The sequence below is a fragment of the Rattus rattus genome, chromosome 2 (genome assembly GCF_011064425.1).
Source record: "Rattus rattus isolate New Zealand chromosome 2, Rrattus_CSIRO_v1, whole genome shotgun sequence".
NCBI classification, from domain to species: Eukaryota; Metazoa; Chordata; class Mammalia; order Rodentia; family Muridae; genus Rattus; species Rattus rattus.
In genome coordinates this window covers 133,376,675-133,394,868 of record NC_046155.1, presented here as the reverse complement: position 1 = coordinate 133,394,868, position 18,194 = coordinate 133,376,675, and the positions used below count along the sequence as shown (strand labels likewise).

The 18,194-nt window shown below is 47.8% G+C and overlaps 1 protein-coding gene across 1 annotated transcript in view; it reads left to right on the top strand.

Moving 5' to 3' along the window:
- Positions 1 to 18,194, top strand: part of Adamts17 (ADAM metallopeptidase with thrombospondin type 1 motif 17) — a 315,106-nt gene that overhangs the window by 107,828 nt on the left and 189,084 nt on the right. Inside the window, exon 8 of the mRNA XM_032893438.1 lies at positions 17,423 to 17,528. Within this exon, the coding sequence (XP_032749329.1) occupies positions 17,423 to 17,528 (106 nt within the window). The remainder of the gene's footprint in view (positions 1 to 17,422; positions 17,529 to 18,194) is intronic.

Below are 18,194 nucleotides of genomic sequence, written 5' to 3'. Positions count from 1 at the left end.
AAGCACTGGCTTCATTCTTCATTCATTCTTAAGAATCCTCTAAGAGCCTCCCCACCCCCGCTCTAAGACTATATACAGAGATTAGCCCCTGACATTAAGAACTTGAACCAGCAGCTTTCTAGTCATCTCTGCTTATGAAAAGTATACTTCCAATCCTCTTAGACTCATACAATGCCCACAGTAATGAATCAGTTTGAGGCCAACCTCAGTAGATCAGAGTCTCTCTTGGTCATCCAGCAGCCTGCCTATGGGCACGAGTCTTTGGGAAAGAAAGTGGAAGTGTTCTAAAAGCTGGGCTTGGATGACCTTTTTCCCTTCAGTAATGGAGCAGGCTATCCTAATGTCCAGAGACAGTCTAGGAAGCTCACCTGGGCTGCTGTTGGCTTGCACATTGATACTAAACCAGCCCAGAGCCCTGTTTGCACTTTTATCCAGAGACCCGAACTTATCACCCAAGGGCAGCAGTGACCAGTGCAGGTGTCCTAGGGCAGTCAGGCTCTGAGTAGGCCCTGTAATGACTGTAGGTGGAGTGATCTGTGTTGGGATGCTATGATGGTGAAGGAGAGTTGGCCATACTGACATCAAGTCTAAAGGACATCCCCATCATTGAGACAGAGAGCCAGTGACAGGCCTGGGATTACCAGAGGAATGCCTGCTATTTAGGCCTGACTCTGCTTGGATGTTACAGATGAGACCCAGACATGAAATCTACAAATGCGGGCAAGAAAATTACCCCCCTCATTTTCATGATCAGCTGACTGCCTGAGTCAACATCTTGCCTTACTTTGGGAAATTTGTTCCTGCCGCTGGTTGGACTGATTCCTGCCAGTTGATCTCAGGTTGGGTTTTGTTGTTCTGTCTTTATGTTTTAATTGGGGATACAGTCCAGATGCACTGGGAGGGCCAGCTCTTCTGTGCTCGGAGTCTGCCTGGGATTGTACAGGGGCAGGAAATAGCAGTCTGGCTCTCGGCTGATGGTTTTGAATGGTAGATCCTACATGTAGAGGGCTGGAATTGGTCTTAACTGAAAAATTAATGTTTCATAGATGAATTTTATATGAGACTGAGTGATATAGACCTAAGGATTAGCCTATTTTGGACCAGCTCTCTTTTCTCTAAGGAATGGTTGTTTGTTTAAGATTGTATTTTCCAGGATTTTGCCATGTAATGCTATGTCTTCGTTATTGCTGTGATGAAGAGCATTTTGGGGAGGAAAGGGTTTATTTTGCTTACACTTCCACATCCCTAGTCATCACTGAAGGTAGTCGGGGCAGGAACATGGAGGCAGAAGCTGATGTAGAGGCCTCCAAGGGGTGCTGCTTACTGCATTGTTCTTCGTGGCCTGCTCAGCCTGCTTTCTTACAGAACCCAGGACCACCAGACCAGGGATGGCCCCACCCACAATGGACTGGATCCTCTCTCAATCACACATTAAGAAAGTGCCATCCAGGCTTGCTTACAGCCTGATCTTTGGGGGGTATTTTCTCAACTGAGGTTCCTTCCTCTTACATAACTATAGCCTGTGTCAAACTAGCGTACAACTAGCCAGCCCAGTGAAGTGAACCTCGACTTCCGGTGATACTGATAACATAGGCCCTTCTCAGAGGAGACCCACACATGTGGTATTTAGAGTGGGGCTCCTAAATCAAAGAATACAGTGTGGGTTTCCTTAAGCTGTTTCCATCCTTAGAACACATAGAAAAATGCTAGATGAAATAGTGCTCCCCCCACCCCCACTCCTGCTCAGGAAGCAGGGACAGAAGAATCCCAGGTAAGCTTCAGACCACTGACAGATTCTGTCCAAAAAAAAAAAAAAAAAATAGACAACATTCCTGAGGATGGTGCCCAAGGTCATCCTCTGACCTCCACACTCATGTGCACACACGTGCATTCAAAACAGAAAAGATTCTGCCTCCTGCGTGGGGCAGCCTGGACATGTGAACCTTGAGTACTCAGTACTCAGTACTGGAGTAGAGGGGTAGCCAGGTTATTAGTATTTTTTTTTGAAATGTCAGAGTAAAGGAAGGAAAGCAAAAGTATGTCCGGTTCCACACTGCTCAGAAGATTTTTCCAGGGATGGAGCTGTCTGGGGATTTTGTGTAGTTGGTTACTTATGATAGCTCAACACTGGGCTGCTTATGAGAGCCCCGCTGTGTTGTTTAACTCATGGACAACGTATGGAATCCTCTTGGGATGCATATGACCTCCATGGGCATGCAGCAGGAAATGGCCCTTTGATTTTAGTCATGAAAGTGAAAGAACAGACGTCTGTTCTTTTTCTTTAAGGCAGTCATGGTTATTATATAATCTTATTATCTTTTAGCTATATTTCCAAAAAGAAACATGTTTTTATATGGTGATCTTGATCTTGTTAACTGCAATAAATTCGTTTTTGTGGAAGACCTAATTTTCTGAAAGTGAAAATAGAACGGTCAATGTGTATTCTTCCTCTGCATCATATCTATTGCCATATACTCCCAGGCCTGCGCATCACAATCAAAAGCACCAAGATACAATGAAAAGAAGTGCATTAGAAGCAATCCCAGGGCCCCTTGCCAGTTACAGCCCTTGGGAGAGTGTGCCTTGTAGTTCACTCGGTCAGCACAGTTGAGTGGTGATGTGACAGAATGGGAGAGTGTGTGATGCCTTCCCTCCCCCCTTGTCCCTCACCACCCTTGGGAGTCAGGAGATCTTGCCCTCAAACTCATGAGAGTGGGAGTGCTAGCACTACCCCTTATTGGCTCTCTTGGGAGAGAAGGCCCTGTACCTTACTTGAGCATCTGATGGAGAAGGTACAGGTGAGTCAGCCGGAAGGGAGTGAGAATGGGAGAGCTGGCCCAGCCCCTCACTGGCTGCAAGTGCTTGGGAGAGTGGTCCCTGCATCTTGACTGGGCAGAACAGGGGAGCCGTCTCTGGAGGAACAGGTGAGTTGGCCCCAAGGGCATGCGAGCAGGAGAGCGGACCTCCCTGCCCAGGTGGCTTTGGGTGGTCTAGCTGGAGCAATGCTGGAGAACTCAAGCTGGAGGTTTGAATAAGGAAGAGCAGGCAGGCTGAGCAGCTCAACTACCAAGGCCCAGATCCAGGGCTCCGAATTAGCCCACCCCCAAGTCTGCATCACATGTGAACTGTTGGGATGCAGGAAAGGCTTCATCCTGCTGATCCAAGGCCGCAGGATCTGTCTGACACAGGGCAACAACAGGATAACGGAAGAGAGTCCCATTGAGGATCCAATTGACAGTGTGACAGAAGCCAGAGGCTTCAGACCGATGACTTCATTCCAAGGAACATTTACAAATGAAGATGTGTGGACAGGGAGGTGTACTGTGGGACACACCGAGACACACTACGGCTCCCATGAGGAGAAGTTTCCTAGGCTTTGTTTTGTTTTAGTTTTGTTTGTCTGACTGATTGATTGATTTGATTTTCTTCTGGGAGGAAGATAGCCAAGGCAGAGGGTGGATCCGAGGGGACAGGGAGATGAGTGAGACTGGAGTGAGTGCATGCTGTGAGACCCACAAAAATTCAATAAAAAGTTGAAAGTAGAAAGAGAAAGAGAAGCTGGAAGAGAGAGAGAGAAGGAGGAGGAGGCAAGAAGAAGGAGGAGAAGATGAAGCAGAAACAGAGGAGGAGGGGGGAGAGAGGGAGGGAGAGCAGCAGCAGCCCCCTCCTCTCAGGGAAACAGCCTCACCGGGGAGAGTGCAGATGGCAGTGGTTTTGTTTCCAAGGCTCACATATACATCTTAGCTCTCAGGATTTCATATAGATTTCCTTTGACATGCAAAGGGCTATATCCTAATGGATCCATCATCAGATGAAAATGCCCTAGGCCATAAAAATGCGTAGGGTACTCTTCATCTAGCTAAGAAACACAGTGCAAAGCATGGGTTGTTTCCGCTGGTGATCTGGTGGCTAGCTGTTGCTTAAGGGTCATGAGACAACACTGGGTTCCAGGCACAGATGAAAATTCAAAGTTTTAGGCTCCATTATATGTTTGTGGCCCAGGTAGCATTGGAACGCGGTTGAGCCCAGATCCGCCGGTATTTATGCTGTCTCTGTATGTAAAGATGTCTGTGTGTATGCTCATCTGATTGCTCTTCCTAACTTTACACTCACAGTGCTGGATTTGATGTGGATGCTCAAGGCAAGATGCTTTCTCAATGAAGGGCTTGCCCCTCGGTGACAAAACACAGACCTCAGCCTTCTCATTACCTCGGCTGTTCTGTTAAGAGAAACTTCGCTGGTGAATCATAACAGACCCTGCCTCATTCATTCCACGTGTCAGTTCGTGGAGATCTGCCAAAGAGAAACACATTCTCCAAAACTCCTCTGGTTATCACCTTCTGAGGAATGCTTGCGTAATCCCTGAGGGCCGAGGGGTAATTTTCCCAGGATCTTTCAGTCTGGCGTGGCTATACTGAGGAGATTTTTTTTTTCCCAGAGGAATGTCCTTGATTGTGTCCTAGGATTCCTGTATTTAAGTACTTTCAACTTTTTGAGGTTGTGGACCCCTTTGAAAATCCATTGAACACTAGAAACCTTTCTACAAAAAAATCCATGCATGCAAATCTAAAATGTGCAGTCTCGGGGGTCAGAGATGCCTGTGTGAGCACCTTATTAATCCGCTTGAACAAGAAACTCCCTGGCCTTTGCCCAGGAGGTGGCCACCATCTCCTGTGGTCCCGGGAACAGATTGTACACAGTCCTAACTGTGAATCTGTCTTTGGGTATAGCTGTCTGTGCAGCCCCCCAACCAAGCAGAGACTCTTTATTTCCCCTGTGGTAGTTGAAGGAGGGTCTTCAACCAAACTATTTGCATCCAGTAGGGTTCTTCCTGGTTGGTAGTAACTAAAGTCTTGGAGAATTACCCTCCTGCAGTGTTGGGGGGGCAGGGAGGGTATCCATGTCCATCAGTAAGTAAAGACAGTAATAGTATCTTCTACAGTGTGGTACCTGTGTCTGTATGTGTGCATGTGCATGTGCATGCACACATATGCATTCAAACTCATGCTTCTGCATGTGTATGTATAACATGTACAGACATTCCTCTCTGTAGTCCAGAAGCGCTTGGCTTGCCTGCACAGAAATGCAGTAGCCCCTAACCTGATTCTTTCTGGGGTGCAACTACTTTCCAAACACTGTACTAAACTGCTGTGGGAGGGTATCTGCATACATGTATGTGCAAGCGTGTACATCTTTCCATAGCTGTGGGGTCGCCTACCATTCTCTGCCTGATGTCCATCACACGGGAGATTTCACTGGACCTGGGGCTAGGTTAGAGCAGTAAACAAAGCTCCCTGACAACATCACCCTGAGAGGGGGCAGTGCCTACAGAAAGGATCAGGAAGAGGAACCACCAGAGGCCCTACTTTTAAGGCCAATCTGGGAGGGGAGGAACAAGCCAAGGCGACCTCTGAGGAGATATCCCAACCATCCAAGTTCAAGGTGATGACAAAGGTCTGGGCTTGGGACCACGGGAAAGGAAACAAATTCCAGAGTCTCTTAGCAGCAGGAAATAGCAGATGGATTGGAATTAGAATGGGCTGAGTGGGCCAGTGAGCTTTAGACCTCCAAGGGGAGGGAAACCTGAGAAGGCCTGACTTAGGCTGGCCAGACCTGTGTGGGGTAGGCTAAGTCTGGGGTGGGAATAGGGCAGCAGAGCGCAAACAGGAGCCTGGCCCTGGGGATGTCATGCGGCAGCACCATTGGTACAGAGGCAACGTGAAATGTGTGAAATTGCTCGAACGCCACAGCACATTTGTTTATTCTCTTTCTGACATTTTAAGGATAGACCCTGACACGCATGCTATTTCTGTGGTTTGGGATCATCCTACACCCAAAGTAGCCATTGGCGATGAGCTGAGTTTGTAAGCAGAGAGCAAGGAAGCGACCTCACTTTGAGGGAGGGCCAGAGAATAAGTTTCCTGCAAACCCTGTTTTTCAATTCACTCTGAACTTGTGATCCCAGGGCCAGTTTTAAGTGCTGCCACCCACCTCAGCTCCAACATTGACTTTAGCTCATGAATATTGGATCAAGATTCAGATGGCAGCTGGTTCTTCCTTAGTTGAGCGGCTATGGTACCCTGGTAAGGTGTGGTTTATGGAGGCGGTGTCTGGAGCTGCTTGGGGTCTGGCGTGAGTCTTTCTTCATAGCCCAGAAAAGGGGCCTGAGAGGTACTGAGAATAAAGTCCAGACTGCAGATACTCACGCTTACTCTGAGCTTCCCTAAAATTGCACATTTCATTCCCCAAGAGAATGGCCTAAGAACTGAGGAAGAAGTGTGGGTTCTTAATTACTCCAAGAAATGGACTCTTTAGTAATGTGGCAAACATCTCTGAGTGGGACTGGTGTCTTATCCATCCATTAGAGATACAGAGGTTAGTCTGAAGAGGGTGAAGCTGGTTCACAAGGTTGTCTGAGTTAAATTCCAAGACTATAGCATTGAAAACGTCCTTGGACAACCTAAAGGTGATTATAGAAGCAGCTCATACAATCGGAGACTGATACCTGATACAGTAGAAGTTGGGTAAGAGTGAACCCTGTCCAATGTATGCAACATGGCCTTGGGGACCTATGACACGTAAGTGTACTTAAGATAGATTCTTACTCTCTAAAGTTTCCCCTTGACTACTTCTAGGTTGCTAACCAAGGGCCATTTATTTACTTGCATCTCTGCTTTATTTTGCAAACATCAATTGATATAATTTACATATAAATATCTCTAACAATCGGAACACCTTTGTGAGCTAGAAATTCAATTTAAGAGCAAGAGAGTTCCACCCCCGGTGATACCCTAGTGGCCTCTTTTGGGTCCCATCCTCCACACTATGACCACAACCAGACTGTTTGCCCAGCTAGCATCTTACTCTGGAAAGCAAGCTTCCTTGTGACCATTTCCAGGTCAAACAGTGGCTGCTATCTTTCCTGTAGGTGCCCCTTCACAGTCCCTGTTACTGTGCCACACTTTTTTTCATAACACAACCATTTCCTGGGCCTTTGTAGCAGTAATTCCCTTGGGTCTCCTGACCCCGCATTTGTGGATTTCAGGTGATTTAGAGTGAAAACAAGGAGCTTCTGTGCTTGTTGGATCCAACCATAAGCAACGAGAATGACTTGTGGCCTATGGTCCTTGAGGCTCACCCAGTAGAGGCAGCAGTAGGGTCTCTTTTCTGCAGGGCATCACATCAGCCAAGTGACTGAGGAAGGCCTACTTTTGTTGAAGGCATCATCATTATATGGGCTGGGGTGCTATGCTAAATGAAAAGAGAAGTGAGTTGAGAACCAGCCATATTTCTCTGCTTCTTAACTACAGATGCAATGTCACCAGTTGCCCCATCATGCTCCTTCTACGATGACGTCCCCTCCATGATTGTTTGTACGCTCAACCTCTAAGCCAGCAGAAGTCTTTCATCCCTTAGTGCACTTGTCAGGGTGTTTTATCGTAGCACCAGGGAAAGGCACTGCCACAAATGGGATGAATGGAATGTCTCCACACGATGGGCCATCTTCCTCATCAGCTTTACTGTGTTGGGAGATGCCTGGGGACTCAGAGACACCTATGGGGATGTGGCATTTCCAGACACAGTCAGATCATGGGGGCTCTGACCTAACGAGTGGGCTAATCCCTTGATGAATTATCTGGTAGTGTTACTGTTGGGTGGCAAAAGCACAAACTAGGACCCAGTGAGACAAGGGGGAATGTCCTTAAGAGGCCATTTCTCACACGCACCTCTTCCCATAATTCCTTCTTTCTGTTCCCTGTCTACTACATTCTCCTGCCGTCATAATATTTTGCCCAAGTATGTGGAACAAACAGCTAAGGACTGACGTCTTTATAACTGTGAGCCAAGATGCAGCCTCCTTCCTCAAGTGTCTGTATCAGACATTCTGTCAGAGTGGCTTCAAACACTTCCTCAAACATGTGGCCTTTCCCAGGCTCTCCCCGCACACTTTTCTAGCCCTTCCTTATGACCTTGTCTGTAGGGTACCCTAAATTCAGTTCAAGCACACATGTGGAGAGATGCTGGATTCAATATGCTCGATCAGGCCTCAGGGTCAAGAATGTACCCCTCCTTCCAAGTATCATTTGAATTTTCAGAAAAATCAACTTAGATTATGTCGGGGATCTCCAGTCTTTTAGAAGCCTGAGGTATATCATTTCCTACACCATGAAGGTATTTTAGGTAAACTGGTTCTTCCCCGTCTTACTTCTGCCTAAAACCGCAGCTTTCACTGTACGGAGAGAAGACAGCTTAGCTTACCAGTAAAGGGGTGGGGACTGACTTATAGTGAGAAGACAGAGGGGATTTTGAAGCCACTGGTGGGGACTGATAAAGTTTATTTTTAAATTATAGGCCAAAAAAAAAGATTGTGACTGTTTTGAAGGTTTCACAATTCGCCCAGGTGTGGTCACACACATCTGTAGTACGTAGGAGTAGAAACCAGGAGGATGGTTGAGGGTAATGCCAGAGAGCTGAGGGCCAGAAGATCATGAGTCTAAGGCTAGCCTGGGCAATGTCATGAGTCAAAGACAAAAATGACTCCCACTGCTCCCTAAAACAGTTTCAAAATCTATTGTAGTTTGTTAGGATAAAAATGTAGATGTCGACTTCATGCTGTCAGCTTATAGGCCTACTGGCCTGAGCTGCCTTCCCAGAACCATGCATACACATGGGGGAAGGGGGGAAGGGGGAGGGCTGTTCTGTTGCTGGGGATGCCAGGCATGTTAGCTGACCATGTTTCCCAAATGGCAAATTGTTGATGGGTCTCTGATGCACTCATATGAACAAGTGCAGAGGTCTGAAACAGGACATAGAGACTCGTGTTACCTTCTGCACTCATGAACACTGCCCACAGATACTAACCAAAGGAGCTCCTGTGGTCCGGGTAGATGTCCAGCAATGTTTGCTCAGTAAACAGAAGCATGGGGAGCCTCTGTTACAAAAGGTGACAAGGAGTTAGGGCGAGCAAGGGGGGAGGGGAGGGATTCCTTGTGCAGCTTCGTCTCCAGCCACCAAAGACCAGATCTGGATTAAGGTCCCCAGGGCAGGTGTCTTTTAAGAGACACCAGTCTCTTTTGGGCCTTGACTGAGGGCGTCTCTGCTCATCTTTCTACATGAGCTCTCATCTTTCAACTACAGTAATGTTTCTTCTCCACATGGCAATTCTTGCTCCAATTAGAATCTGTGCCTGGCTTGAGGTTCATCATGGACTGAGAGTCAGGAAACAGTTGATGAAGTGTTTGTCAGATCAAGAGATTTTTCAAGGCTCCTCCCGTGTCCTGAGGTGAACCTGCCAGGGGCTGTTGTTGCTAAATTGCCTGTTCCAGAAGCCCCTGAGCGCTCGAGGGGTCCTCCAAGGTCAGTCATATTGGTCACTGGAGAAATGTGATACTGTCTTCTTGGGAGTCTCCTCCTACCCAGTGGGCTCTGTTTACAAAAGTACCATCTTGTTTTGAGGGTGGAAAAATCTATGCAGAATCTCCGTGCACTTGGCTCCCACTGGTTGTGGTCTGTTGAATATCAACAGTTATTTATTTCTCTCCCCTAGGCCCTCTCCTGGCCCGTTTTGATTTCTACAGAGTATAGCAAACCGTTGGGATAAACTTTTTTTGCTTCCAACTTATGAATTCCACAGGAATTTACTCCTTACACTGACAATTTACACTTAGCTCATTGACTGTGTTAGCACTCTTGGCTTCTAAGAGCTACTGCTTTAACCCGGAGACCTTCAGATTCCTGGTTCAAAACCTGCTGCACGATTTCAAAAGCTGAGGACCTTGGCCATGCCTGGGGAACTGATCCAAAAGTGTATGTCCTCAGCTGCAATGTTATGATCAGATTGACCGTAGAGAACAAGACTTGGCAGGAATGATCTCTCCTGACTCTGACCTATATCTAAGAGCACCTGTGACAGCAGTGGCTCATGCAGAGTTGGGACACACCTGCCAGCTCAGGTCACCAGTGAGACTGCTTCTGGGGTTATAGAAGTAGTCTCTAACTACTTCTATAAAGTAGTTATAACCATAACTACTTTAACCATAAAGTCTCTAACCATAAAGCAAAAGGGGGGGCTGGAACCTTCCATGGAGAACGTACCAGGATGCTCACACTTGGCTCAACAGGTGAAATGAGGGTGACCACATACCGCACCCCAAATCTTCCCCTCCCAGCCATTCTCCTGTTGCAGAAACTAGGACTTTCATACCTCTGCTGTCTTGTGCTTTTACCATTACATCTGAGAAGGCACTGCCTCCCCTCAGGCTGGGAGAATCTCCTTTCTTGCTTTTTGATGGTTCTCTAATTCTGCTGCTTCTGTTTTGGTGCTTCATTCATTGCAATTGATGTTTTGTGTGTGGTGTGGGGTAGGGTATCACCTTTCTTTTGTATGTGGCTATCTAGCTGTCCAGCACCATTTGCTGAAAAGACGCTGCTTTGATAATTGAATGATTGTAGTACCCTTGTCATCAATCAGCAAGCCCTAATGTGTGGGTTCATTTAGTTTTGGACTTTGAGTCCCGTTCCCATGATCTGGATGTCTGTCTTAGTGTCAGTACCATGCTGTAGTTATATTGAGGCTCAAAATCAGAACCATTGAACCTTCAGTGCTATACCATTTTATAGCATTAGCCTGTCCATTTACTCTTTCATCTACTGTTATATGGGCTACTACGTTTCTCAGCTCCCCTGGGCTCTTCTCCATCAGTGGGTTTAAAGCATGGGTATTTTTGTTGGCAGTGGCATTGTCTGTTCAGGAAAGAGACCAATGACCTTTGGGGCCATTGCTCTAATGTTCTACACAGTAGAGAAATAAAGACCTTGGCTAACTCATCTTCTTTCTACATGGCCAACCCTAAGAGACTAAGAAAGAGAGATGAGGGCAAACGCAGCATATCCTGGTAGGAGAATGACTAGGGTAAGGCAAAGGCTTGGGGAGCAATCCACTGTGCCCTAAGAGGTAGATGGTCCAAGGTGGGACAAAAAGTCATGGTGCAAGCAGGCATGGCACACAGGCCCTCTTCTGAGTGGCAGGCAGAGGGATCTCTACCTGGGCGCTTCTCTTGCCAGCCAGGCAGAGCCTCACCATAAACGGTGCTGCCTGTTTTGTTTTGCTTTGCCTTGCTTTGTTTAGATTCTGTGCTCCCAATGGTGCTCTGGGATTCCTTGGGAGGCCAGTGACTCACGATGCTGTGATACCCTGCATAATGAGTGAATCCTGGTGAATCCCTGATTTCAGAAACCAGACTGAGAGGAGACGGCCCAAGTAGGTCAAGGAATTTGGAGAGAAAATTCGAGACAGGGGTGGTGCTGAGATGAATAGGACATTCCTTTATTGCAACTAATAAACTCTTTTGCCCATCCTTGGGGGTTTTGTTTGTTTGTGGGTTTGGTTTTTGTTTTAGGGTACTCTGGTTTAATTTTGCCGCTTGCTATGATGCATTTGCAACTCAGTCACTGGCAGTCATTCATGGACATGTGCAGAGCAGTGAGAGCTGTGAGTCACCGGACAGGGCACATTCCCGGATGAGGTTGAACAAGGCCACACTCTGCCTTGCTGCTTCAACTCTCAGGCCATAACAAGTGCCCTTCTCAGTGTACTTAGTGCCACGTGTTCTGCATTTTTGTGCAGCCTCCCCCCACCCCCACAGATACACACTTTGTGATTTCACTGTTTCAAATGGCTTCCAAGCCTGATGCTCGAGTGCAGTGTTCCTAAGAGCAGGACGCCACAATGCGCCTTATAGAGCCTTGTGGAGAAAATATTGAGAGGGAGGAAGAAGAGCCAAGCGTCCTGTTCAAGCATGAATTACGTGGATGTGGGTTCAATGTGAGCGAATCAACAATATATAATAAACGAAGTATCTTTACACTGGAATGTAACTATAGAAGACGCATGAAGCTAATCCTGTTCTTTTACCCAAGTACAGCGTAAGTATATATAATTCAGTGGTCATATCAATTTTTAGAATCAACTGACTTATGTCTATGGCCCTGGATTGAGTCCTAGAAACACACACACACACACACACACACACACACACACACACACTATTTAAAATGTATATATGACCTGCCTATCATTGTGAATGAGAATCAACAGTATCTATTTTTCATTTGTCACCTATCGGACTTAAAGACATCCGCTCTTAAATGTTATCCCCCGAGTTCAGTTGCACCCATTCACGCTGTTTGAAGCTCTATCAGATTACACACATACTCGACACTGACAGACGTGTCAAATGAGTAGATACTAATCACTCTCTCGTCATGAGAGTACGAGGCCAAAGTGATAAGTGTTGGTGATGGCATGCTGGGCCTCCGGCAAGGAAAATGCGACTGTCAGCTCAAAGACAGAGCCCTGGGCATCTGACTAATGTATTGTAAGGTCAACAGCTGCAGACAGTTTACACACCGTGATTTACTGGAGAAACTGGTGTATACAGTGGTGTGGTGTGTGCTCTGTGACTCTACAGCAGATTGAATAGATAGCCCCGAGTTTATGAATTATAAACTTACATACAGCTTTCTACTGAAAAAAAAAAACTTTAAGCCTCTCCAACACTGTGATCCTACAAAGACAGAGAGGAGGGAGGGCGGGCCCATATGTGGTCAACATGGCTAGGGGGCGGGGTGGGGGCTCTGGTGGTCATTGTCAGCTTCTCTTAAGGAATGAATTAAACATCCTTGGCATCGGAAGAATTCTTATTGCCCTCTATTTCTACAGTCAGCACTTGAAGTTCTGAAATGTGATTACTCCTGTTTATCCCAGGGGTTCAACAGAGGCAGAATGAACTCCTGCTTATGTACACATGCAGCTCCATGTTCAGTTGGACTGACTGGGGACTTCCGGCCTCATTTGCTTCCTTCAGAGCCAAATCCGGTGGCATCTTACTTTTGCTTCTGTCTCCCTCCTCTGCTTTGTCACCTAGAATCAATGAAGCATATAGCTATGTTAATGGCATGATGTTCGAGTCCAATATAAGAACTTCGTTTGGCCTCTTCTCCTTTACTTTTTTATGTCTTTATTTTATAGCAAGGTGCAGGCATGCACATGCATGAGATGAGGTCAGAGGACTCTTGCAGAAGTTGGTCCTCTCTCCTCACTATGTGGGTTCCAGGGATCAAACTCAAGTCTTTAGCTTTAGAGCAACTGTATTTACCCCTGGTCTATCTCAACAGCCCATTGTATCACTTAATGTAGTGAAAAGGGAAAGGATTTTAAAAGGCCTCTAATCTGATTACCACATCCCAGCATCTCTGGAATCCTCTTATCTTCAGGCTTAAGAGCATTCTGGCTTAAATAGAAGAAGCCTTTGTTCTATCCCTCCTACCTCATTCTGTAAGCACACACTAAGATTTATGAAAATGCCCTCAGCCCGCATGTTCATTGCTGTCCGTTAGCCAAGCTTCGAGGGAAGTGCCAGCTGTTGGTGGAGGTGTTAGGGGCAGAGCGCCCTTCATTTCTCTCCAGCTCCAACATCAGTAGTCAATCTTGATTGTTAACTTTATTAGGAGGAGACAAAACAAGGCGGTTAGTCACTCCCATCCCCTGCCTGAGTCTTGAGTCTGTGAGAGCATGTCGAGAGAGGTCTAGGCCATGGTGGCTCTATCCTGACCAACGGCTCGCTCATTACCAGATCTAAAATCATTGAGGGGTGGTGGGACTGGGGAAGACACGTCCTGGTTGGAGGAGGCGATAACTGGGAGAGTGCCTTGGAATGGAGCTATCTTGCCTGGATCCCTGCATGCCTCTGCTCTGCCCCCTGACTTCTGTAGGCTAAGCCGTTCTGCTCCACTGTGCCTATCTGCCCTCGAGCTTGCAGCCTCACCACGGTCTCACACATGGGAATCTAGGCAGCCACGGATGAAAACTCACGATTGTGAGCCAAAACTGGTCCAGCCAAAACGTCCCCCTCTGGGTGTCTCTCTCGGGTGTTTGCTTCAGTGAAGAGAATCTGACTAACATTAGCACTGATTGACTGAAAACAGCTGACTACCAAGCCTCTGTTTGCCCATTCCAAAAAATGGCTTCCTTCACAGGTGTGGGTCAGGCAGCTTTGTTCTCAGAGGAACACTGACAGCAAATGGCAGTCGACTGCCTGCTTTCTTTTTGTCCCAAAGGTGCTATGCAAGGACCTTGAGTCCTGCTACGATCTCTTATGTGGAGAATTTTAAATCCCGAAAGCAGAAGCCACTGGAAGCACCAGGGTGGGACATAAGATACCTTGCTGGTGGGAATTGCAGCTAAAGGGACTCCGTAGCAGGAAGTTAAGAGAGCAGATGTTGCAGTCTTTGGGGGGGTTAAATAAACCGAGGCAGAGAAAAGTAGTTTTTCCATGTTTTCTGACAAACACCAACGTGGACTTGGGTGGCCTCTTCCAGTTTGGTGCTTCCTAGAGCCTGGGGTGGTCAAGTTTTGTGTTACTTTGTACTGCTGGGGAGAGTCCCTGAGAGAAGTGAGGTGTATGTTGGTCAGGGCTGTAGAGGTTCCAGTGGATGTCCGTCAGCCCTGTTGTTCTTAGCCCCCCTTGTGCTAGTGCTGGATGCAATGGTTGGGGTTGCACAGTGGAGGAAATGCCTCACAAGACGGCCAGGGTGAGGAAAAGGAGACGGAGACTGGGCCCTACTATCCCCTTCAGGAGTGTGTCCCCAAAGACCTAGAGACCTCCCACCTGGGCTCCTCGGCACCTCCCCAAAATGCCACCCCAGTCACCTCCACCCCTAGGCATTTAGGAAACACTTGATGCAGGCTAGAGCAGGACATCCCTGGTCTCCAGCACTCCTGCCCTAAGTGGTCATTTCTTCCCACGCAGCACTGAACACTGGTGACCCTGTTTTCCACAGAAGCGCCGTGGCTTAATTACCATTTATTTACCCAGCACGTTTTCGTTTTCGGCAACCTGGGATTTTCTCCAGTCTTTGTTTACCCACTCGAAGCATTTCGACGCCCTTGCTCATAACCTCACACAGCTCTTGCGTTTTGTGATCAAGGGTTGTTTCCTTTTATGTGTTTTCTTTTTCTGGGTTTTATCACCAGGCTGGTAATGACTGCAATCAGTCATTAGACGCCGTGGCCCTTACCCCACCCTTGTGCAAGAGGATTCTTATAAATAAACCGATCTGCTGTTTTCTAGTTGGTTTTTTTTTTTATTATTTAAATCCAAGCATCTGTGCCTTGGAAAAATTAAAGTGCAGTCATTGGAAGACTCTTGGCTGGCCGCTGCTTACAGCGCGGCATGCTACCCTATTAAGAGGGGAAGTCCAGTCTGCCAGCTCAGAGTGCAGAGGGATGCCGGGACCCAGGAAAGTATTTGTGTGGCATTTACGGTCTGCTGGTTCAGCAACAGAGCCCACAGCAGGCATGCCCAGGACAGCAAGCTCAGCACATCTGGCCATATTATGCCTCTCTTCCGTCTCACCACATGACTGCCTTAGAACGTATGCTTCTGATTGCCTAGAATTGATTCATTGACCCAGAATGACTGGAACCTTTGTTGGCAGCCACAGAAGTGTGTGTGTGTGTGTGTGTGTGTGTGTGTGTGTGTGTGTGTGTGTCCCATGCACACACCATCATCAGGACTGAGTAACGGCATCCCATCTACCTACTGGTAGACTGTCAGCAGCAACCCACAAAGCCTTTTAAAACAGAAGTGGAGTGATGCTCTTGCAGGCAGCGGACAGCCAGATTGCCTGCTCTTTGCATGTTGTTTTCTTTCAACCTATTGTGTTCAGTGCCAAATTGTTAAGTCCACATGCATAGAATGAGTTTTCAGACCAAAATAGCATTTGATTTCTTTCTTTGCTGCTGCTGCTGCTGCTGCTGCTGCTGCTGCTGCTGCTGCTGCTGCATTTGAATTCTGCAAATTCTTGGCCAAAACCCTTGCACATTTGCAGAGAAATAGGCCTGCGGTACAGTACAGCTGCTCATCCCACTGGTAGCCCCAGAACTGAATCTCTCTGCAAAGCCTGCGTGTCAGCCTCCTCTGTGCCTCATGGAAGGGACTCAGAAGGAAGGAATGGCCTGTGCGGGCCATCTTGATAATGTCTTCCTTTATGATGCTGAGGACCAAACCCAGGCCCCCACATTGCTCAGTAAGCGCTTTATCTCTAAGCCCTCGTTTTCATTTTCATGGGGTCCTCGGGCACCATTTCCAGTTTTGTTCTGAAGGGGGAAGATAAATACGACCCTGAATATCAAATGCATGGGAAGCATAGCGATATCCCAAGCCGGCTTCACGCTAAGGAGACGAGGTTACTTTATGTAGGGAGGGGGAGGCCATTTTTAATTGGATAGTTCTCCCTACATGGTCCTCTATTCTCTGCCAACTCTGTCCTTCCTGAGTTGGTTCAGGAAAATTAGTGAGGGAGTCCTGAGCTCCAGCATGGTGGAGCTTATAGCAGGTAGGCTGATCGTAGTACGCAGGCGCTCCTTCCTAAAGTGATCACAGCAAGTTGTTGAACCTGAGAGTAAAGAGCTGTGGGCTCCTCCTCCGTCACTTTGGGCTTCTGCTGCGTAGCTCCGGTGTGACCCAATGTGACCTCCCAAGGCCTTCATGAAGGGCAGTCTGTACAGGGATGGCCAACAATGATAGGGTTGGGCAGAGGGCAGGAGCCCAGAGACCTGGCTGCCATAAACCCTGAGGTGACTGGATAGCATAGGATAAATATCCTGGGAACAGAGCTAACATATGAGGGCAGGAAGCCTGGAGCCAGCCTGCTGAGGGGGGGCTTTCTTCCCCTGCTCCGTGGCTGAGCACAATAGTCGTGTTCTCCTCAGCCACCGTGTTGTTCACACGCAGCCCTGACCAGTGAGTCTTCTCTCAGGGAAACCCAGGCCCTTCTCCAGCATTTGGCTTACTGATACACACCCCCGACCCTCTGCAATGGCTGCCTCTTGCGAATACCTTTGCCCTCTATTCCCTTTGTCCCTGAGAGTCAGGACCAGGGGGAGGCAAAAGTACAAAACAAGAGGATGTCCTCCTCAAGGACATGTAAGTGTGAGAGACACACCCCCCTCCTTAACGTTTGCTACTGCTCACCTTGCTTTCCTAGTCCCACTCTGAGCTCTGAATGCCAAACCAGGGGACCTTGGGAGGCCCCCTCCCCTTCCGAACTTGGTTTGGGCTGCCTCCATTCTCAGTGAGGAGAATGGAGTTAAATGTTTTGGAGAAGCCGCACAGCACACCACTGACCCGTGTCAAGGGCTTACTAGACGTTTTTGGTCACCGCCATTGTTACCGGATGAAGACAAAGCAACCTTCATGAGCCAGGCTCAGGGGAGCCCCGGGCTCGCAGGAGCAGCCCGGTGACAGCCGTGTCCCCATTTGCCCCTTTCCAGATCGTGCGTGATTCTGACTGTATGGACTTCCCTGGAGGTCAGGGCCTCCCCGTTCTGAAGAGGATGTATTTTGTGTCTCTGCTGCAGGAATTGCTTACTTAGGAGGCGTGTGCAGTGCTAAGAGGAAGTGTGTGCTCGCCGAAGACAATGGTCTCAATTTGGCCTTTACCATCGCACATGAGCTGGGTCACAAGTAAGTACCGGACTCCGATGTTCTGTCTCCCTTCCCTCTCCTCCAAACACACTTCCCGTGTGACTTGTGCCTTCACTGTTTCTGTAATAAGAAGGCCCACCCCACAGACCCACTCTTGATTGTGAAAATGATCGTCTGAATCTCTTTTACTCTTGAAGCCGGAAGTGAGGTCTTCCTGGGTGTCTTGGTTGTGCTGCTTTTCCTAGCTCAGCAGAGTCCTTTAGCTCACTCTAAGCACAGCGTTCAGAACCGTTGGGTCTCTCTTTGGACGACTCGCTTTCTGTTTTCTTTTCAGTCACTTCAGAAGCCCCACTTTCCGAATGTACAACCCAGTGTCTCAGTTTGGAAGAGTCAGCAGCAACTGCCTTTGCACGTGCAAAGTCTGTCCTTTAAAACGAAACAACCTCAACGCCCTAGAGCCCTAAGGTGCCTCCTCTGGGAGAATGTGGGGCAGCCGCCTCCGTTTTCAGAGGAGGAAACTGGATGTTAGGGGCTTGTAATCACCCGCAGGAAGTCTCAGGGGCAGATAGCCAGTCTATTCTACAAACGTGGCCTCAAAGTTCACCCTTTCTGCTAGAAAGGATGTCTGCTTTATGTTTCTCTGAAGGGGAAAACTGTGATATGACTGTGTAAGAACTTAAAAAAATTAAATTGAGGAAACCTGAG